Source organism: Poromitra crassiceps, assembly GCF_964638095.1.
Source record: "Poromitra crassiceps genome assembly, chromosome: 3".
Lineage (NCBI taxonomy): Eukaryota > Metazoa > Chordata > Actinopteri > Beryciformes > Melamphaidae > Poromitra > Poromitra crassiceps.
Window position 1 is genome coordinate 69,629,602 of NC_139625.1, and position 23,552 is coordinate 69,653,153.

The following is a 23,552-nucleotide window of genomic DNA, read 5'->3' on the forward strand; positions in this document are numbered from 1 at the left end:
AAGGGCAAGAAATGCTTCCCTGTAACCAATAGGCGTGTGTATGTAAAAGCGTAGAGAAGCAAAACAAGGATTGAGAAAAATACACTATTTCCATTCTTCCGTCGACATGTATCTTTATTTTTGGCAAACGTATTGTCTCTTTTTCACTTTAAAAATCACTTGAACAAAACCAGCTCCATTCCGAAAACTAGCGGACCCATGGGGACTCCCGCTGTGAGGTAGGCCCCCCCTGGTCTGGAACATGACATCATCACTGATGACATCACTGAACTTTATAAAGCCTCAGCCAGGAAGGATGACATCACTGATGACATCATCACTTACATCACTGATCACATCACATCATTAGGTAATTAGGGCAATCACCGTAATTAAAAAATCTGGCTCCGTTCAGATCTCTGCACGGGTGCTCTTTACAGCCCCTGAAAGTTTCAGCCTGATCGCATGAAAAACAACACAGCCGCGGCCGGACAAAACTTTAATACATACAAAAATGATTTAATACACAGGATCCGATGTAACATCTAACCCTTGGCTTGTGCCCTTTACTAACTGTACATCTGGGTCAGGGCATCAGCTAAATGCCTAATATGTAATATAACAAGGGCGAGTGCCAGTGTGGAAACTCGTTAGAGGAAAGGCTCAACTCAAGACTAGATTAAATGTCATAGTCACAATGAAATTGCATTTTGAGAGGATCTTCCTTCCCTGTTTTGACATGATATATCCTGTTATACATATATACTGTATATATATACTGTATATATATAGGGCTGTCAAATGATTAATTTTCTTAATAGATATTAATCTTGCAATTAACTATAGTTAATCGCGATTACGTAATCGCATCTTTGTATCACATGTTTAAAATGCCATTATTTTGCATTTCAAAGCATTTTTTATTCTATATTAATAATTCTTACCAGTGTGTCATGCTTGGGAATCAAATTAATGCAAATAAATGTACTTTGTCATATTAATAATATACAATATTACGTTAGCTTGGCTTAGCTACGTTTGCTAACGTAGTTCGTTCTGTCACTTTTAACCAGTTCGAGACGAGTTACGCTCTTTCAATTTCTTTTGCTTATATGCCCACCAGCTTTGATATCTGTTGTTTTTATTTATATCAATATGTGGCTTCTGGGTGAACATTTAGCGGAGTTGAGGCAGCCATACTGTTAACGGTCTGGCTGGCTGGAAGGGAGACAAAGATCGTATTGAAGGTAGGAGCGAGGCTCGGCCAAAACACACAGGACGCGGAAGCGCAGCGCAGAAGCAGCAGAGCGTGCTGAGAGAGTTATCCTTTTTGGACAACGGTCTGACATTGCAGTGGAACATCTTAGCAATAGACAAACTTTAGTGCAAAAGATTAGACTGGTGACGTAGTTGATGACGGCGCGTGCAGTTTTTCATTTCCACTGTACAGCAGGATTATACACAGGTAGAAAACTGACTGGACGGGGGCTTTAATGAGAATATTAGCTAAAGGAGGTCAAGTACGTGCAGTGTTTCTCTTCCAGCTGTTCCTCACTTATGTATATTAATGGATATTTGTCTGTCTGTGGCCCCTATAGGCCTTTCTCCTTCCCATGTGTGAAGCGGCGGCAATGCGCAAAGTGGTGCGTGTTTACCAGGAGTGGATCTCCATGGAGGACAAGCCGGTGTTCATGAAGGAGCCGGAGGAGGGCCCCTATCCCATGACCACAGCCAACAGCCTGGACTCTCAGCACGGAGACAAGGAGGATGAGGTGAGGGGGTAGCAGCTGAAATATTGGAGACATTTTCAATACATTTCACAATATGCATCACACTTCCTACCAAGTACAACTGGGGAGAAACCGGGGGGGACGAGGGGGTGGGATGGATCTGAAATAAATAAGTATATTAAATTGCCTTTTGTGTGTTTGTTTTCAGGGAATGAACAGGGTGATTGACAGTGAGATGCTGGAGTACAGTGTTCATGCTGGAGTCCAAACTACACTACAGGTATGATTTACACAACGTAAGGCCTTTCCAAACATGTTGACAACATGAAGTTATCCAGACATCACTCGGATGGGTTCTATGCATGAAGTTATCCAGACATCACTCGGATGGGTTCTATGTATGAAGTTATCCAGACATCACTCGGATGGGTTGTATGTAGGGATGCACGATAATTATCGGACCGATAAATTATCGGCCGATGTGGCCATTTTGCGTTATTATTTATTATTCCGATAATGGCCTTTTTCCAATAAATTAACAGCCGATAATCAGGCGTTATTTTTGCCTCGGACCGGAGCTATTGTTGTCGCACGCTCGTGACATCACAGCTGCGACGGCCAAACATGGCTGCTGCCATGCAGTATGTTGCCGTTTTTCACAGTTTAGATCAGCGATACTCAACTGGTGGCCCGTGAGGGCCACATGCGGCCCGTGGGCGCCCCCTGTGTGGCCCGCGATGGAATTGCAATTTTTCTTTTTTATGCCTCCGCCGGCGAAGCCAGGCCGAAGGCATTATGGATCCGGGTTGTCCGGCCGTACGTACGTACGGCCGGATGTCCGTCCGTCCGTACGGATGTTTGTTAACGCCATATCTGAGGAACGCCTTGACGGAATTTCATCAGATTCGCCTTAAACATTCACTTAGGCTCAAGGATGATCTGATTAGATTTTGGTGGTCAAAGGTCAAAGGTCAAGGTCACTTTGACCTCTCGAACGCCATTTTCAAGCTTGTTAACGCCATATCTGAGGAACGCCTGGATGGAATTTCATCAGATTCGCCCTAAAACATTCACTTAGGCTCAAGGATGATCTGATTAGATTTTTGTGGTCAAAGGTCAAAGGTCAAGGTCACTGTGACCTCTCGAACGCCATTTTCAAGCTTGTTAACGCGATATCTGAGGAATGCCTGGACGGAATTTCATCAGATTCACCTTAAACATTCACTTAGGCTCAAGGATGATCTGTTTAGATTTTGGTGGTCAAAGGTCAAAGGTCAAGGTCACTGTGACCTCTCAAACGCCATTTTCAAGCTTGTTAACGCGATATCTGAGGAACGCCTGGACGGAATTTCATCAGATTCGCCTTAAACATTCACTTAGGCTCAAGGATGAACTGATTCCATTTTGGTTATCAAAGGTCAAAGGTCAAGGTCACAGTGACCTAACAAATGCCATTTTCAAGCTCGGTAACGCCATATCTCAGTAACACATTGACTAAATTTCTTCACATTTGGCTCAAATATCCAATTCTGCAAAGAAACGCCTTGATGCAATTTCTTCCTATTTGGCTCCAACATCCACTTGGACTCAAGAATGAACTAATGGTGGAGGCATAAGTCCGCGTTGCGGTCGTTCTAGTTTTTCTTTTTTCTTTTTTACAGTGCACCTGAACGCAACATGCAAGATACCCGCTGAATAAGTGTCCAAATGTTCATGTCATTCTGGCCAATACTCCACTTCTGTTATAGCATTTCAGTCTGGAATATGGAATATCTTTCAATAATCTATGATTTAGCTGCTAAATTGTCAAATACCGCCACTGCTCGCTACCCAGGCACTTATGTATGTACTTAACCTAACTAACTATCCGGTGTGCACAACATTGTCAGACTAAACTCCGGCTGACACCCCAAAAACCTACAATCTGCTACAGAAAAATGTATATTGATTGTTTATTAACCCATTGATACCTGATGCAGCATTATGCAGTATATCCCTCATTTGTGTGTGTATCCGCGGTTCGCGGTCTTAAAGGGATATACACACAAATGCTGCATCAGCTATCAATGGGTTAACTGGCCCCTGGCCTTCTATCATTTCACGAAAGTGGCCCCCAGGCAAAGCAAGTTGAGTATCCAATGGTTTAGATGATCACAGCTATTGTAATTTGCAATCCATGTCCCGCACGGCTTCCGAGAGGAGGGCAAACGTCTATTACGTTAAAACAAAGCTGGCAATGATTTAGCGGATTTGTTTGTTGTTTACGTTAGCTTAGCGAGTGTTAGTGTTAGCTCGTAGCGCGGCCTACACTTCAGGCTCGCCCGCTTGGCAGACACACTGACACTGCTTGTGATCAAACAGCCCCGCAAAAGCACTTCATACTCACAGAGCTGGTATAAACATATAGAAACTAATGGAAACCTCTAGTCTCTACACTGGAGATTTTCCTCATGTGTGGAAACAACAATGCCTCTTGTCTGGAAGGGTAACTCCAGAGAATGCCCGGACTTGATTCAACAGAGATAGTCCAGAGTTCATGTCTAGAAGTGGCTTTAGATTATCTGCCTCTTATTTCTGTACTGGTTTACCTTGCAGAATTGGTGAAACCATCTTTTTTTGTGTGGACCCCTTTTAATCCTCCCACGACCCACCTTCGGGTCTCTTCTCCAGGTATTTATCACCCACTCCTCCAACGTCTTCCTGTTGGAGCCAGCCAATGACGTCAAGATCCTTCTGGAAGAGCACGTGGACATGTGCAAACGAGTCCTCAACATCTACCGCAGCCTCGTCATGCACGAGACCATGGACCAGAAAACATGGTAAAACACCAGCTAAATACACACGCAAAGGTGTCCTGATACATTACTAAATACACATTCATCCAGTTTTTTTGGTAAGCAAGTGGTCTGTGAACTGAACACACAATTAAACTGCGACGTGGAATGAGAGACTGACAACAACAAAAATATCACTTTTATCTTCCTTTTTTTAACCATATTCAGATCACATGCTTCACGCATTTGTCTTGAAGCTTCTGTCACTTCTGCTTGCTTTGAGTGGCCGAAGAAGGAGAGCTGGTTTCTGGGGAAACTCAGATGTGTGCCTGTGTTTGTTTGCAGGGAGCAGATCTTACTGGTTCTGCTCAGGGTGACAGAGTCGGTGATGAAAAGACCTCCGTCCATCATGCCTCCAGGCAAGAAGAACCACACACTGTCTGGCAGACTGGCTGGAGCTATCTTCCAGGTACACCACTATTACCATTGCTATTACACACTGCCTGGGTGACTGGAAGGAATGATCTTTTGGATGAATACCGGTAAATACAGCCTTTGCAGTGTAAAGGCCCAGACATGCCAAAAAGAACGTAGGTTTTGCACCTGCGTGAGACCTAGGATGGATATACAAACCATTGTTATGATACTACATACATGAAACAAAGCAGCGTTTGCCCAACATTTTCACACTACTCTCGCTCACCACAGACGGCTTCGGAATATAGCTACTTCTAATGGAGAATGTCTGATAAGAAGTTGTAAATGGCACTGGCATTGTTAGCCCTTGTCTGGTCTTTTTCTTGTGGAAGAAGAAAGTAAGAGGCAGAGGCGAAAAATAAGGAGAAACCACACTAAATGGGTGATATCACACAGACAGGCTCAAGGGGCTTTCCCAAAGGCCATGTCGCTGTGAAAATGCTCATGTATTGGAATCGAATCAGATGAGATTAAGTTGAAGAATGAGAGGAACATTGTGTGCGTGCTTCTCCTCGCGCAATGATTCGCTACCAGCCGACCAGCCAATCAGTGATTTCTCTCACTGACTTCCTGACATGCTTCAACATGTGGAATCGTCTGGAAAGGCCGCCGTCTAGAGCCAGCGGTGGTGGACACAACACAAAGAGTCGGGCGACAGATGCTCACCGACGTTGCCCAAAGGCTGACCGTCGGCCCGGTGTGTCAGGGCCTTAATAATCACTTCCACAGCTCTTAAGATGTTGTGATTTCCTTGTGCAATGTTTTGCCAGTGAGAAATTAGATTCTGTACAGGCACACATGGCGATGATGTATAGATCTCATTAACGAGCAGCTTATTTCAAGATGATCTCGCTTCTCTGGCTCCCGCCTTAGTCAGCTGCCTTCCACTCTGCTGTGGAGAATACAATAAAATTATTTCATGTAAAAATAATACAATGAACTTGATTTTGTAGAAACTGATTTCCTGCACACTGTGGTGAGGTTTGATAGCATCCAGGTATAGAGGAGTGCCCTATCTTATCCTGACTGACCTTAATTCCACTGTTTCCATTTCTCTTGTCTTGTCTCTCCCTCTCCATCCAGACGCTGATAGTGGCCTGGATCAAGGGGAACCTAAACGTCTACATCAGCAGGGAGCTGTGGGATGACCTCCTGTCCGTCCTCTCCTCCCTGACCTGCTGGGAGGAGCTGGTCACTGAGTGGTCGCTCACCATGGAGACCCTCACCAAGGTAAGTGAAGACACTGTAGATATTAAATTAGCACGCAGGCGAGGCATCCCTATTCCTCATGTAGACATTAAAGGTGTATGTGTTGTGTGTGTTGTGTGTGTTGTGTGTGTGTGTGTGTGTGGTGTTTAGGTGCTGGCCAGGAACCTGTACAGTGTGGATCTGAACGAGCTGCCTCTGGACAAACTCAGTGAACAGAAACAGAAGAAGCACAAAGGAAAAGGTCGGTCACTCACTCACTTCACAGCGTCAGAATATTTCCCCCACGTAAGACACCTTTATATATATATATATACTAGCAATCTCACACGCTACGCACGCTCGATTCCTAGGCTCGCCCGACCTGCAAGCTCACCTACTGTGCGTCGCATCCGCAGCTCGTCTGCTACGAGGCCTCGCCTGCTCTATGACATCACTGATGACATTATCACGTATGACATCACTGATGACATCATCACTGATGAACATAGCCTCAGCCAGGAAGGATGACATCATCACTGATTACATCACTGATGACATCACATCATTAGGTAATTAGGGCAATCACCTAATTAAAAATCTGGCTCCGTCAGGTCACCCGCACAGGTGCTATTTACACCCCCTGAAAGTTTCAGCCCGATCACACGTAAAACAGCATAGCTGTGGCCGGCCAAAATTAAATTGAAACAGACATTGCCCACTTGCTCCCTTTTAATATAGGCTAGCTACGCGCGCTCGATCCCTAGGCTCGCCCGCTGCGTGGGCTCGCAACCTTGTCCGCCCTGCAGCTCGCCCACTGCGTGTCGCATACACAACTTGGCCACTACGCGGCCTCACCTGCTCTTGACATCATCATGGATACCATCACTGATGACATCACTGAACTTATAGCCTCAACCAGGAAGGATGACATCACTGATGACATCATCACTGATGACATCAGATCATTAGGTCAATAGGGGAACCACCTAATAAAAAAATCTGGCTCTGTCCGGTGCTCTTTACACCCCCTGAAAGTTTCAGCCAGATCGCACGTAAAACGGCATAGCCGTGGCCGGCCAAAATTCTGCTCACACACACACACACACACACACACACACACACACACACACACACACACACACACACACACACGCACACACACACACACATGGACATGGCAATTACAAATGTGGTAGATGCGCCCAGTGTAACTTCACTTATAAATGCAATACATTCAACCACCCAGTCACTGGTAAATGTTACAAAATCAAAGGTATTATCTACAGGTTGTACTACAGTCAATATCATCTATATGATTAAGTGTGTTTGTGGGTTGGCCTACATTGGCAAATCTTCCAGAGCCTTGAAGACCAGGATTTCAGAACATAGGAGTGACATCAGGACTAAGGACTTTAAAAATCCTGTAGCCCTTCACTTTTCTCAGGCTCAACATTGTATATCATCATTGAAATATATTGGCATAGAACATGTCAAACTGCCACCTAGAGGAGGAGACCTCAACGCTCTACTCCTAAGGAGAGAAGCATACTGGATCTCTACTTTAGATACAGTTGCTAGGGGTTTGAATGAGTCATTTGACCTCAGACCGTTCCTGTAGCTACTCTTATTTTAATCTTTATTTCCACTTTTATATTTCTACTCTTGTATTCCTACTCTTGTATTCCTATTAGTCAGGTAATATTGTGAAAATCTGGGAATAAATTCCTTACCAAGAAATTTCTTCACCAATGTCTTTGTAAAGGTGTCTAATAATACATATAAAAAGATTTAAATTCAACTCCCGGAGGAAAACCTGTGACAGCTGCTGAAAGTTGGGGTACCCGGAACCGTATACGTGAAAAATGTAAAATGTTTAATTCTGCCTTAAGTAGCTTGTGAGGGGTCAAACTAGGGTTTTTTCATGATTCTGAATCAATCCCAAGCATTTGTTTTGCACCAAAACCACTCCTTGGTGGAAAAACGGCCACGCCCACTTTTACATGTAAATTAAAAAGTACCTTTATTTATTTCAATATCTCACTCAAATGCTTGTTAGAAAAATACTGCCTTGAGCCAGATGGGGAGAACGAAGGTCACTATGGTGACTGTGTCCCTGCAGAGCCGCATGCACTCTTTGAGAGTGGTGAAGAGAATCCCGAGGTCATTAGGGTCACCTTGACTGGGAGGAAGTCAACCTGTGTGCTCCGCTTGGCATCATCTGCATGGATTCTCTTCATCCAGCCATTCCAGTTGGAGTGCTGGAATTCTGGATCTTGGGCTTTGATCAGCCACCCTGCTGTCCAGAGTGTGTCTCCCGGAGAGAGGTTTCTGGTTTGTCTTGTGTCACGGAGGAAGAGAGCTCAGCGATGGGAAGAAACGTGATGGTGTTAATCCCTGTCAGTTTCCTGTTGGTGAATGGAAGAATCTTCACTTCAGCTGCTTTCAGGATCTTAGCCTTGTCGAGTGCTTTCAACTTCACCCTGTTGACACGTGTTCTGATCATCTGCCAAAGGTGGCACCAGAGAGGTGACTTTAATCAAACCCATTGAATGAAAGGGAGTGTTCCCGTAAATAGAAACAATGTTTAAATCTATATTGTCTCCAACAAACTGAGTGACTGCACAGACTGAGCTTGTATCCCCAACCTCCATGGAGACAACCTGATCATCACTCTGCATTTCTCTTTCACCAGCTATCGTAACTGAGAGATCCTCAAGTTCAATGTCAACCTCAGCCTCATCATCTATCTGATCGTCAGTTTCTTCAACAATGGTACCAAGAGCGCCAGAAGCATCAGAGATGCCAACTCCATTCCAGTCATTGACTGCGTTTACATGGACTTGAGTATCCCGGTTATGAGGCTTATCCTGGTTTTGATCATATTCGGGATATGGCGTTTACATGGAAGAGAGAGAAAGCAGGTTACTCATATCCCTGTATACATGATAAGTAGTAGTATCCTGGTTACTGATCACTGCATGCTATTTGCGCAGGCGCCTGTGATCGTTACAATACAAACCGGGGTCATTATTATTATTATTATTTGCTTATATTGGGTGCGTGTGACGTGACGTCATTCACCTTTTTTGGGCAAAGACGTGGGATTCCCTTGGATTCCGTCTTCATGGTGGAGTGTCCCTGTTTGCACGCAGCGCGCGGCTTTGGCTTTAATTTGAGTCACAACACCTTCGTCCTGTAGTCTGTATACTACAGACTTGAATAGGGCAGCATTTTGATGCTTTCTCCTATCTAAGCTGCCAAGCATTTAATTCTTTCATCACCGAAATACAAAACTCGGCAAAACTCTTTCCTCATTGCTTCAGAAGTGAGACTTTTAAGTCGAATTGCACTGACATTTGCGCGTGAGTATTTCCAGGTAAAACGAGGTATGTGCGGGACCTACAGCAGCGAGGTTAGAGAGGAAAATGCCTGGAGTCTGACGGCGGTCTGATGAGGAAGTAGCCTAATCGTGCGGCACTTCTATACTTTATACTGGACGAAATTCTGATAGTGAAACGGGTCATTTTGCGCAAGCTGTGTTGTGTACGGTAGCCCCTCGCGTTGGAGGGTGTTCACGGTGTGTTTCGCGTTGTTTGGTCATGAAATGGAGGGGGGGGGGGGGGGGGGGGAAATGCCTGCAAGTCTGCTGCCTTTTGGAGACGAACTGAACTGAAGCCGCGCCTGCGCAGGAAGTCTGCTGCGGTCAGAAAGCAGGATAAGGTGTATACATGCAACAGTATCCCGTGTTCTTTCGGAGTACTCCACCTCGCATAACCGGCTTTCTCAAAACCGGGATAAGGGCTTATCCAGCTTTCTGAAACCGGGATATGATGTTTACATGCGCAAGCACAAAAACGGGATACTCCAAAACCCCGACAGTAACCGGGATACTCAAGTCCATGTAAACGCAGTCAATGAGGAAGCAATATTTGTAACTTTGTGTCTCTGCGTAAGACTCGGTGTACCCCAACCTGTGTAACTTGTTGAGCATCCACTTTGACCCAAATCTATGATCCAGTTGTATGGCAAGCCCCATCTGGTATGGCAATACCCCTGACCAAGGCCGATAGGCCTTTATAAAGTTCTGCCCCCAAATGGCTACTCTTTCATTTGTCTTCACTATTGGTCTCAAGAACACCTGAATGCTCTCAGGAACAAGTGCCAGCTGACTAGAGATATCAGTCTGTGTGCAGTGGGGCATGACTTTGGATCTAGATCAATAGTGGCGATGTCATTGCAAATCAACTTTAGTGCAGTCTTGATCATCTGAGTCTTCTCATCTCCAAACTCAACATTAGCATGATGCTCTCTAAGGATTTTGCTGGTCTTATCTTTAAAACTGAGCACATCTGCCCTTCTGTTCTGTGATGTGAAATACAGAGTGTCATGGTACTTTTCTAGGAGCTTCTTCTTTAGCCACTTCTTTGGATATGAGAGGCTCTTATCTGGTGTCTGATCAAACTGCTGCATCTTTTCGTGGACCTGGTCAAGTGTCATCATCACCCCATGCTCGAGTTCCCAGTCTAACCATTCACAGAGCTCATAGAAAACAGCTTCTCACTCCTCATCCGTTTTCCTTCCTACATGTCTTGGAGTAATGACCACCCGTCTCAAAAAGAACTTTGCTGCGCAAATGATACAGGGTTTCCTCTGCTACCAAGTCGTTGATCCCGATCCAGACGGCCAATGACTTCAGTGCCCCAATCCTCCTTGCGACCATGTCTTCAGCAAGCTGGTCTTCAGTCCATCCGCAGTTAAGTTGTCCAGAACTCTGTATTTCTTTCTAGCAGTCTCTGGCTTTTGGGGGAAGAGATGAGCAGGCTGGTTGCAAAGAATGCATACATTCTTGTACAGAAGCTGAACGGAACGTGAACTCGTAGATGTGCACGCAGTAGATAGACTGAACCCAGAGCAACTGCGTTGTCTCTTCATCTGTGGTGACTCTTTCTCTGCCTCTGCTGCACGAGTTGATTTCATGGTGACCTGGACAGACGTTTACACTCTTTGTGGTATATCAGTCTTCCGACATTCTGTGCCTCCTTCATACGCTCCAAAATTGTAGGATTTTCAACTGCTTCTGCATATGCCAACAGTTAGTAGTTGCCTGTGCAAGCTTCTGAGCTAGCGTTTCTGGACCATCACAGATGAAGCAAGTGAGCAGAGGTGCAGGATTAACATCTGGGTCCATACTGCTAGACTGTAATGCCATACAAAGAAAAAGGGCAGGAACTTCATTTTTGGTCGAAAATGAGTTATACTCAAAAACATAATATCTGTTGTATTTTGGGATACAAATAGGGGGTCAGATACAGTAACTGCAAAAAAACATCTAGAAACCAAGACAAACAACTGTATGCTAGCTAGCTAACGTTAGCGTGAGGCAGTCAGATAGCACTGATGTAAAATCGTCATCAGATGCACTAGGGGTGTGTTACTGTATATACAAGTGGGAGTTAGCTAGGTAACCAGGTTACCTAATGTTAGCTAGCTATCTAGCAAGAAAGCTAATTTTATGATAGTACACTTCTTAAATATTATTTATATATGCGTATGTAGTGACATGAAATATGTCCAGTTGTAAAAGACAATACTTACATATCAGATGAAAAATCTTGCAGTATTTTGCTGAGTGGTGAATATCTCCACACAGGAGAAGGTTGCAAATGGCTTGAGCATATCTGGCACCTGCCACTCCAAACTCACTAACAACAGTTACCAGTAAATAATAAGCAGTCACCATGGCAAATAAATAAACTAATATAGCTACTTTTTTTTATTTAGATGCACCCAGCAATATGTCATAAAAAGTGGGCGTAGCCATTTTTCCACCAAGGAGTGGTTTTGGTGCAAAACAAATGCTTGCAATCAATTCAGAATCATCAAAAACCCATTATTTGACCCCTCACAAGCTACTTAAGACAGAAGTAAACATTTTCAATTTTTCACAGATAAGGTTCCGGGTACCCCAACTTTCAGCAGCTGTCACGGATTTTCCTCCGGGAGTTGAATTTAAATCTTTTAATATGTGTTATTAGACACCTTTACAAACACAATGGTGAAGAAATTTCTTGGTAAGGAATTTATTCCCAGATTGGCCAAATATCTGATAATATTCCCTGACTATATCTGTAGAAACTCAGATGTGAATTTTTGAACTGCCTACATCCTGTCTGTTAGCAGAGTTGTATGCCCTATGTGCTCTTTTTGTAACCTATATTCATATTTAATGTACTTTTACTACTGATTATATCATTGGAGAATAGTCTGTTCTCTTTCTTCTTAACTATTGCCTTTGTTTCATATTTGTGTATTGCATTGTCCATTGTAGGCTATTGGGGTCTTTGTTTCTCCTACACAGGATGTGACAGGAGTTTCTTTGCTGCTTTTCAGCTCCACCCCATCTGATCTCCTACACTGGTCATATATTGTATTTTCTTAATTGTTTGTCTTGGGTTTGTATACTTCATTGATTTATTTACCTGTGTGAAGCAAGATGCACTCCATTTTCTTACTGGTTGTCTGGTTGATTGTGCTCACATGACACTTTTTTCCCCTCTGCCAATTGGTGGATGGGTGTGACCCATACTGTATAAGTTTGAGTGCTCTATCATTTCCTGCTTCATTTCTGAAGAAGGTCCTTGTTGACCGAAACGTTAAAAATAAATCAACTGGGAGCAAGTCGAGCAGTGTGCGGACTCTATTTCTTTTTATATTATATTTACCTCAGCCGAATAAGACCTGCAAATTATCTTCCTGCCGGATCTGAAACCCACACAACCATTGCATGGAGCCGGGAGACAAATTTTCAAAAAGCCACCCTCCAAAAGACACACAATTACAAAATCACACACCAAGAGCGATGCGAATATACAGCACGAAATTGCGATGCGAATTTTGACCCACCTGTCTATCACAGCAACAGATGTGTACACGTCGGAAGTGAATTTCAGAAAAATCGATCTTGGTCCGAAAAAATAAAACGCCGCAATAACGCTCAGTGAAACTTCGCAGTTGGTATGCACGGTTGCATTGACTGATATAGGTTCGGAAAATATTATTGACATGCCAATTAATCGCATAGAAAAAACGCTCCCGATGTGTAAGGACCTTTAGTTTGATATTTATTGTGCGATATGCATTTGTTGCAGTGCAGACATTACCGTAAATTCCGGACTATAAGACGCACCGGTGTATAAGCCGCGGGACCAAAATTGACTATTTTTTTCTTCTATAAGCCGCACCGGACTATAAGCCGCGGGTGTTTTGATGTTTAATTACCATATGAAAGGGTTCGTGCACAGAGAGGAATGTCGGGAAAGCGATGGCTGTTTGGGGAAGCTCCCATTTATTAACATTTCAACAAAACAAAACAAAAGTCAGGTCACTAATCCCCAGACAAAATCACACAACAATAGGCTATATGTGCAGCAAACCTGTAACCAGAGAAGTCAAGTCACTAATCCTCGTCTTCCTCTTCTTCCTGCGTACTGAAACCACCAAAGTCCTCATCTTCAGTGTCGGAAACGAACAGGTTCAGGGTGGCTTCGTCAACCACTCTCCTCTCTCCTTCAGGTGCCATGGCACGAGTCCGATACCTCACGAGTCCGACACCTCACGAGTCCGAAAAAAGAGGCTAACTTCCCCCAGACCCTAACCCAAAACCTAACCTCTCCCACCCCCACGCCTAAACCTAACATCCCCCAGACCCTAACCCAAAACCTAACCTCTCCCACCCCCACGCCTAAACCTAACCTCCCCCAGACCCTAACCCAAAACCATGAGGTGTCGGACTCGTGAGGTATCGGACTCGTGAGGTATCGGACTAGGGGGCAGTCCCCGCAGCGGTGATCCTCTTCATCCCGCAGCAGTCCAGCGTTTTGGAACCCGTTGGTAATTGTGGATGTTTTCACACTCCTATAATATTCCGTGATCTTCCTTTGTGTGAATTCGCCGAAGTTTGTGATTTTCTCCTGGTAGTCGGGAGGGAGTTGTTCAGTAGTTCTCCCCCGGACGGACAGTCCCTTTTGCCCAGGTTACGCGCGGCTGCTCTGTTTGATCGGCGGCTGCTCTCTTTTAATGCGAGATTGACTGCTTTCAACTTGAAAGCTGCCTCGTGTGAATTTCTGCGTACCTTCCCCATGGTAAGTGAGAGTGTTGCTTCTACTGCTCGTCTTGTTGTGAATATTCCTTGATCTTCCTTTGTGTGAATTCGCTGAAGTTTGTGATTTTCTCCTGGTAGTCGGGGGAGGGAGTTGTTGCCCGAGTGGCCGTTTGCTTACCGTAATTACCATATGTAAGTGGTCACGCACAGAGGGGATTGTCGGGAAGAGATGGCTGTTTGAGGAAGCTCCCATTTACCGTATTACAACATTTCAACAAAACAACATAACACAACACCACCGTTGTTTATTTTTACAGTGCACACAGTGTCCGCGGTGTGGTGAAAAGAGGGCAAGAGAGGAAATTAAAACAGAAGTGGATTTATAGTTAGAAAGAGTGCTAAAAAAGAGAGATTTTTTTTTTTTTTTTTTTTTTTTTTCTGAAAAAATCCATAGATAAGACGCACCGTTATATAAGCCGCAGGGGCCAAAAAACGGGAAAAAAGCCGCGGCTTATAGTCCGGAATTTAAAGTGCATTTAGAAATAATTGCAATCTCTCTCTCTCTCTCTCTCTCTCTCTCTCTCTCTCTCTCTCTCTCTCCATCCTTCCACACCAGGTATAGGCTCAGAGGGCCAGCGCCAGTTTGTGGATCGTTCGTTTTCTAAAGGCTGGAGCCGGGACCAGCCGGTCCAGGCGGCTGCCATGAGGCAGCGCAGCGCCACCACTGCCGGCTCCCCGGGCATCGAGAAGGCCAGGAGCATCGTCCGCCAGAAGACTGTCGGTCAGTATCCCGCTTCCTTTTTTTTTTTTTTACCTTTATTCAACCAGGCAAGTCATTAAGAACAGATTCTTATTTACAATGGTGACCTGAAAGTTAGTTAAATTCACATTCTGTGTCTGTCTGTCTATTGTAAGTTGCTGGCGTGCATAACGTGTGTGTGGTTTAGAGAGGATGGCTAGCAGGAGAAGCTAGCCAGCTATGCTCCTGTGGATAGTCCTGGGGATGGCTCCTCTTTCTTCTCTCTTCCTTCTCTCTCCTCCTGCCTGTCTGTCTAACAGGAAGTTCTCCTGTTGTGTGCTGACTGTCACTCCTCCTCTTCCTCCTCAGTTGAACCTTGTTTATCTGAAGCCTTTGTCAACTGACATTGTTTGTGTCAGTTTAATCTCCACAGCAGTGTAAACTAAAACTTAAATGACACTTTTGCCCATGTTGAATCAGCTTTGTATCACTATAATGTTGGTAGTACATGCAAACGATGTTGTTGGTGTGAAGTAACTAGTGCAGCCTGCACCGAGAACTCCACGTTCGCTTGCAGAAACTTGCTTCCAACCTCCGACTCTTTTGGAGTCGATTCTGCTGTCAAGCGAACAGGCAACATGGAGGGAAGGTAAACATTGTTCATTTTCATGTACTACCGACATTGTGATGATACAAAGCTGGTTGGAAATCAGCAAAGTGACCCTTTAAGTTGTTTCTTATTACTTCTGGGGAGCAGTAATATATCACATTACTTGTTACATTACTTTCCCTTTACACCCCCAAAATCGTCAATCTGTTACCTTTCAAAATAATCGGGGCTGTAGTTATGGTATGTACTTATGGGATGTAGGGATGTTATTACTGAAATTGAAGTAACTAGTGCAGTGCCCTTTCCCCCCATTCACCACCCCGTGGGCCCCCCACTGATGACTTTTGATTTTCCCACTAACTGGCGCTAGTAAATAAATTAGGTTCTGCCCTACTGTATTTGTAAAGGTGATGATACATGGCTAACCTTCTGATGCAATGAGATAGACAGTGACACAATTGTTGTGGATTTCATAGTGGGCTACAAGGAGCGATGGTATCAAGAAGGAACATGCTTGGCAGGGTGTCTCTATGACAGTCCTGAAAAAGTCAACTAAAAAGACCATTGCTGACACAAACTTGAAGTAGCATGAAAAAAGTCTTAAATTTGCCTTAAACTTGCCGACACCCTGTTTCCCTGCAACACTGTCTATCTGATGCAGCTTATGTATCGTGGCCTTGTTATGAGGAGACTTGAGCTGTACTGTTAGCTAAGCTATCACTAGCTTCTCACTGTGTCACTGTCTTTCCTCCAGACCTAACCACTCCTCCACTCTCCCTACCTTTAACCTTCTCTGCCTCCTCTCTTTTCCCATCTCTTTTTCCACTCACTCTCTCCATCCTTTCCAGTGCGCTCCTCTCTTCTGCCTTTCTATTCCCACATTCCTTGTCTTTCTCCCTGAACTATCTTTCTGTGATTTCTATTGTTGCACTTTTTTTGGCCTGCTCCTTGTTTTTCTCTCTGTCCAACATGTCCTCTTCCCCTCTCTCCCTGTGAACTATGGCTCCTTTGTCTTTTCTTGTCTTTGTTTTGACCTCTCTGTCCTTTCTTTTTTGTCTCCATCTTTCTTTTCCTTCCCCACGCACACTTCATCCTTCCTTCTTCCAATCACCTCTCCCTCCCTCCTTTCCTTTGCTTTGTTCCTATGCTCGCACTCTCTCGCTCTCTTCTTCCGTTTCTCTCCCTCTTCTGTCATCCGCCTCGTCCCCCCTCCCCAGCCCTGCGTAGCTGTTCTACAGGGGACTCTCTGCTGTCCTCAGCCTTTATCCGCAGTGCTAAGAGTGCTCCTGCTCTGGCTCCGCCTCTTCCTGTCCTCCTCCACCACCACCACCACCCCTTACTACCCCCTCTAGCTGACCAGCTGGCAGGTACACACTGTCTACTCTGCACTACCTGTCTGCCTGCCTCCCTAAGACTTTAACTCTTTTCCTGGTCTGTCTACCTGCCTGTCTGTCTGCCTGTCTGCCTGCTTGCCTGTCTGTCAGTCAGTCGTTAACAACTCAACTGTAAGCATTTTGTTCCCCAGGAATGATGCAGCCTCTTCTTGGCCAATCAATAACAAATCTGTGCACGGTTCACTTGTTTTGACCTGTAGCTGACCTGTAGCTGACCTGTAGCTGACCTGTAGCTGACCTGTAGCTGACCTGTAGCTGACCTGTAGCTGACCTGTAGCTGTAGCACCACCATTGGGTTAATCAGAGTAAAAAACAAAAGGCCAGAATATAATGGTGAGACGCACCATTCCCTCCAATTCTGTCAAAGTCTGATTAGCAGTGTCTGTCTGTGATATCGCATGTGACACATGCATGAATGCATGAACATTGTAGTGCCCCCTTTAATGATTGTCATTTGAATGCTGTAGCACAGCAACGTTTTCCAAGTTCCGGGTATGTTCAAATCTGATCAGTGGTGTCTGAGCCTCCGTTCTTCTGACCCAACATGGAAAAAAAACTAGGGCCAATAGAAGGCAGCGAGTGGAACAGTACACAAAGTAAATACTGTATGCAGTATGCACGGCCTTCTGTATCACATTTATTTGAAATTAAATATATTGAATTTAAAGATGTACAGAGATAACCCATGTTTAGCTGTTTATCTGTTTGCATCAGACTTGACTGTCTGGCTTTGACAGATACACTTGCATTTAGCTTTTTATCTGTTGTGGGTCATTACAGGCAAATCTGATTTGCTGCTGAAGTCATTAATCATCATTATCTTGATTGGTTTCCTAAATCTGATTTGGGAGTGTGTCCGCACTGTCACAAATCTGATTTGGGCAAGTGTATGGGCTGATTTATGTGCCACCTCAAATTGAATTCGAATTGCTCAACTTGAATTCGAAATTTTGAATTTTGAATTTGAATTGCTCTATTTGAATTCGAATTTTTTCATTTTGAAATTGAATTGCTGTTTTTTATTTTGAATTTTTTATTTTTTAATCTGAGTTGAAAAACTGAATCTGAATAGCATAATTTTAAACTGAATTTATTTGCTTTGAAATTATTCAGTTTCCACATTCCTATTTCAAAATTCAATTCAAAATTTTCAGAATCTTGTGTTAAAAAATTTCAACATGTGTGTGCGCCATCCGGGTCCTCAAGGAGGAAGAGGAGGAAGGAGGAAGAGCAATCGAGCGGAGGAGGCGTAGCGCCTGCCTGTAACAGAGATCTCCGTGTCTTATCAGCGGAGACCGTTTTGAGTCCTTACCCTCATCGTCGTAACACAGCCAGTTCTCCATCTTTTGAAGCATGATGTTAGATTACAACGAGCTAGTTGTGTGGCTTAGCCTTCCAAAATGTTGCCGTTAATTTTTTAGAATTTTAATACATAGAATTGGGAACGTTACATTCAATTTCATTCAGACTGTCTTTCATTCAAATTCAAATAGAGCAATTCAATTTCAAAATGAAAAAATTCGAATTCAAATAGAGCAATTCAATTTCAAAATGAAAAATTTCGAATTCAAAAAGAGCAATTCAAATTCAAAATTCAAAATTTCGAATTCAAGTTGAGAAATTCGAATTCAATTTGAGGTGGCACATAAATCAGCCCATACAAGTGTTCAAGTCGGATCTGTGTGTCCAGATACAATGAGCCAATGAGCCAACATACAATGTTTCTGGCAGTGTTTGCATGTCTGCTCTCTGCTCTTCAAGTCCCCGCCCCCTGCAAAAGACACTCTCAAATCTGATTTGGGTGATCAGCGCATCCACACTGAAGTCACATCAGTCGAAAGCAGATTGGAAACTACCTCCATATGTGGTTTGGGACAAGTGACACAAATCAGAATTGGAGCGTCCAGACTCATAAAACCAATCTGGATAGAATCATTAATAGGTCATTAAAGTTCACAAATCAGATTTGGCCTCCTAGTCTGAACATGGCCATACACTTGCCTTTAGCTGTTTATCTGTTTGTGTCAGAATTGACTGTGTCTGGCTTTGACAGATACACTTCCATTTAGCTGATCTCTGATGCATCAGATTAGAAAAGTTGAATACAAACGTTAAAAATACCTCATTTGCATTTTATTTTTGTGACATTTCACAAAATCGCTTGAAATGTGTCTGTTTTCCTGTAACTTTGACCTGTCTGCCTGCCTACATGACTGTCTATTCATTGACTTGCCCTCTGTCTACCTGCCTGCACTAAGACCTTTCTTTCCCCTCTGTTTCTGCCCCCTACTTGTTCCTCCCTAGCACCAATGTCTTGACGTAGAATTTAATTTCATCTTTCGAAGAGGTTGCAGTGATGGTTTTACCTTGCTCACATTCTCTGATGGAATTATTTTACTTTGATTTTGTTTTGTTATATTTTGTGTTGCTTTGATGAGTGTGCGCGCGTGCATGCCGTTTGACATTCCTTCAACTATAGCTTGTTTAAGCTATGAATTATTCAATATAGATAAATATGCCATCCTCTTCTCTTATGTCTGTCAGCATTATACATTTCAAATATTTTATCATTTTAATTTCTGATCATAAAATAGCTAAGTAGACATGGTGGCAAACATCACGACAGGCCAAGGAAACTACAAAGACTAGATTAGGTTTTCTGAAAACATACAGTATGATTACGGTTGAGAAAGGTTGCTATTACTATTTTATTTTCAGGTAAGTATAAGTTAGTTGCTGTCTTCTGTATAAGTATAAATAATTCAAGTTGTGAATATTGTCAAACCAATAATTCAAAGAGGAGGAATCTGTCTTTTTGTCTTTGTGGTAGATGCTTTTCTCATTGAGTTTGATGCTGTTTGTTGATCAGTAAACTGTTTTTTTTCATGTTGTTTACCAGTGTTTAGGGTCTTGTTGTTTTTACTGCACCATAGTGTTAGTTTAAAGGCTCATTTCCACCACATGGTACTGCATAGTACGGCTCGTCTCAACTCGGCTTTACTCGTCTCCACCTGATACACTGTCTGCTAACTCTGCTTCAACCACAAGTTTACTCGCCTCCACCCACAACTGCTCATCCGTTTGTAACGTTACAATTAAATCCCTACATGGAACTTTTAACAAACTGTAGTTTGAAAATGAATGGCGGATGAAATCCCTTGGTTGTATGTTGAATTAGGGCTGCTCGATAAATCGATTTTGAATCGTAATCAAATTAATTAGTTAGGACGATGTTAAAAAAATGAAAATCATAAAAATCAATTTACACTTTAACTAGGGTAATTACGTTACGGCGGGGCAGTTCTCTCTCATGTACGCATGCTGCTACTCGTCCCTTCTCCCCACTGTGAAGTCTCTCTGGAGGCTGTGACTACTGCTGGCTACTAAAGACAGCAGCAATGAACTTATTTCAACACCTCCAAAAAGCACAGAGTGTGAGCACTGAGCAGCGTGTTGCACTGCGGGCTGTGCAAGATAACGATTACCACAACACACACACGCGCGCGCACACGAACAAAGACGTTATCACCGGACGCTGAAATGTTGCCTTTATAGTTCACATAACAACAAAACAACACGTGAGGCCACCGAGTAACGTTACCAGGACTCACCTCTCAAATGCCATTTTCAAGCTTGTTAACGCGATATCTCAGGAATGTCTTGATGGAATTTCTTTAAATTTGCCTCAAGCGTCCACTTGGACTCAAGGATGAACTGATTACTTTTTGGTGGTCAAAGTTCAAGGTCACTGTGACCTCACACACCCAATTCCCAAGCTCTGTAACGCAACATCATAGGAGCGCTTTGACGGAATTTCTTCCAATTTGCCTCAAATGGCGATTTGGACTCAAGAATGAACTAATGGCGGAGGCATAAAGGTGCTCTTATACTCGAGCAAAGCTCCGTGGGATGGGGCCCCGCGAGTCTCTGTGCAGACCTCGCGCTGGGGCAGATGCCATTATACTCAGAAAGTGATCCGCATGTATTGTACAATGGTGAGAACAGCCCGTGAAAAGTCGCAATGAAACGCTATTATGTGCAGTACTGAGTGCGCTTTCACTCTCAAACGACCGCACATCAGCACATGAAGGAATCAAATCACCAAACTTGTTTTTACTGAAAGCCGTTTTACTTCTCAGCCCTGATAGCCTACTCTGTGCTGCTTTTAATCTCTCTCAATAATGCTCTCAACACAACACATTTACTTGGTGAAATTACTAAAAACGAACAGTTGCAAATCAAAGTTTATAGCCTACCACATGGGTCAAGAAATGTGGCGAAAACACAGCTCAGTGTTCAGGGTTCAGTGGCTTGAAAGCGGACATGTTTGGAGAGAAGCCGTGCGCTGCTCGCACTGTTAGAAAAAAAATCAGGCACAAGGCGAGCGCCAGACGGAGCTAGCGAATAACCACGCCCAACAAATTTACGTCATTTGACGCGCCCGGCCCTCGCTCCACCCCCGCGCCCTTCACGGCAGGGTGAGCATAATTCAGCCTTAAGTCCGCGTTGCGGTCGTTCTAGTTTAGTTTTTAGTTTATTAAATGATAAAACCAATGATAAAAAATTTAGAACCAATGATAAAAATCATAAAAAACGACGACGACTTTATATATATATACGGTATATATATATATATAAACGATATAAAAATGATGAAAGTGATGAAAACATTCACACCGACTTGATTAAAATATATATAATGAAAACATTCTGATTTTCAGTATGTCTCTCTCTGGGATGCAGCTCCAAACCTCTAGACAGCTGCTTTGCTTATCGTTAAAATTCCGACGCTGGGACTTGATTGTTGCAGCTTGCGCATTTCTCGTTAACGACGAGGAAATGCCAGCTGCAACAATACGCCCTGTCACACCTGAAGCGCTCTGTTTCTGCGTCCCTGCCGCGTGATTTCTAACCCCACATAGGATAAGCAATAACCACGCCCTGTGGCGCCGGGATTGGCCAGGAGCAACACTGGAGGGCACGCAGCCCAGCGATTTCATGAACCAACTGAATAGCTCTTGAGAACAGACAGCGATATTGAGAGCGGACATTGAAATTAATTATGGTCACCTACCTTCCTTAGCATAGTAATAATAATAATAAGCATAATAATTGTAATCTACACAATGTACACAATCTACAAAAACCTGCAATAATATAAACGGTGTTGTGTTCACGTTCAGCTCATATTATATAATGTATCATTAATTTCAAGCTCAATTCTTACCCAGAGAAAAGGTACAGCACTGAAAATGTAACAAGCAATAGTTTTTTAAACATCTTTATTTTAAAAGATGAAAAAACCCAGGTGCTTTTAGTCCCAAGCTTCAATGCTCCTGGCCAATCCCGGCGCCACAGGGCGTGGTTATTGCTTATCCTATGTGGGGTTAGAAATCACGCGTCCCTGCCACTGACCCAATCCCTCCAGGAGGCATTGGCTTGTTTGCAGTGTTGCCAGATACCGGTATATGGTGAGTTTCAACCCCCATTTGGTGCTCCAAAGGGCCACAAACCTGGCAACCACGCAGTTTGTTTGACACCACAGTGAGGGAATGGTTTTGACATGATTGTATTATTTCTATCAGCTGCGAGCCGCCAATGAAATAGTCTAGAGCCGCCATCGTCTCGCGAGCCACAGAGGATCTAGGATGTAGTCAGTAGTCACAGCGACCATACCAGGAAGTAGGTTATAAAAAGAACGGGGCTATACACGTTTAGCGTTAAAATTAAATCCCTACTGGAACTTTTAAACTGGTTATGAAATACTGGTGCCTCTATAGGACCTACATGAGCAAATGAGACCATCGGATAGGAGATTGGATATTTCTTTGTTGTTATTTACATGCCTGCGCTGCGCAGTGCGCGCCGCACCGCATAGCGCAGGATGGGGGTTACACTACGGGGAGAAGAGAAGCCAGCATCCCGGCCATTCGGCAGGAAAACCCGCGGCTCCGGCCTAGCGAAGCCGTAGCCATGACACGCAACTACAAGGGCTTCCCGAGCCGCAGACTTTTCTCTCTCAAAACAATTGAAAACAACCGTCATGTTAAGGCTGAGCAAGGAGATCGATTTTATTTCACCTGAAGGCAGCAAGCCAAAAGACTGCTAGAAATAACGGAAGAGTTTGGGAAATAAGTTACACACAAGAGAAGGTACAGTAAGTGCCACTAAACTCAAACTGGTATCCAGCATTGACAGTATCCAGAGACACAGTAAACACGATTCTGCCTGACCAATCAGTCGTCTGCAGTGTTTTCACGTCACCATATGGTACTGGGTCCAGAGTCCTGGAACCTCGAAATACTAGAAGTACTAGAAATAGTACGACTCAACCCGGGTTGACCCGGTTTTTGACCGGTGTAAAGCTATAAAAAAGCGAGCCGAGCCGGGCGCCAATACTTGCGCGCGCCGCACACACGCATGTGTGGTATGTGGGGTCCAGCAATGCGGTATGAACTGATGGAGCACCACTGAATGAATTGTCGGAATCTTAGAACCATTTTTTGTCTGTTTTGAAACACAGCCTTTCAACAATGAAATAGTCTCTGTCAGTGTGTGTG

General features: G+C 43.8%; 1 protein-coding gene across 1 annotated transcript in view; it reads left to right on the forward strand.

Moving 5' to 3' along the window:
* Positions 1–23,552, forward strand: part of ralgapa1 (Ral GTPase activating protein catalytic subunit alpha 1) — a gene marked incomplete at its 5' end in the record, with an annotated part of 190,681 nt that overhangs the window by 34,280 nt on the left and 132,849 nt on the right. The window contains 8 exons of the mRNA XM_083633920.1: positions 1,578–1,751; positions 1,918–1,989; positions 4,380–4,528; positions 4,829–4,952; positions 6,044–6,190; positions 6,320–6,410; positions 14,866–15,030; positions 16,816–16,965. Of these exons, the coding sequence (XP_083490046.1) occupies positions 1,578–1,751; positions 1,918–1,989; positions 4,380–4,528; positions 4,829–4,952; positions 6,044–6,190; positions 6,320–6,410; positions 14,866–15,030; positions 16,816–16,965 (1,072 nt within the window). The remainder of the gene's footprint in view (positions 1–1,577; positions 1,752–1,917; positions 1,990–4,379; positions 4,529–4,828; positions 4,953–6,043; positions 6,191–6,319; positions 6,411–14,865; positions 15,031–16,815; positions 16,966–23,552) is intronic.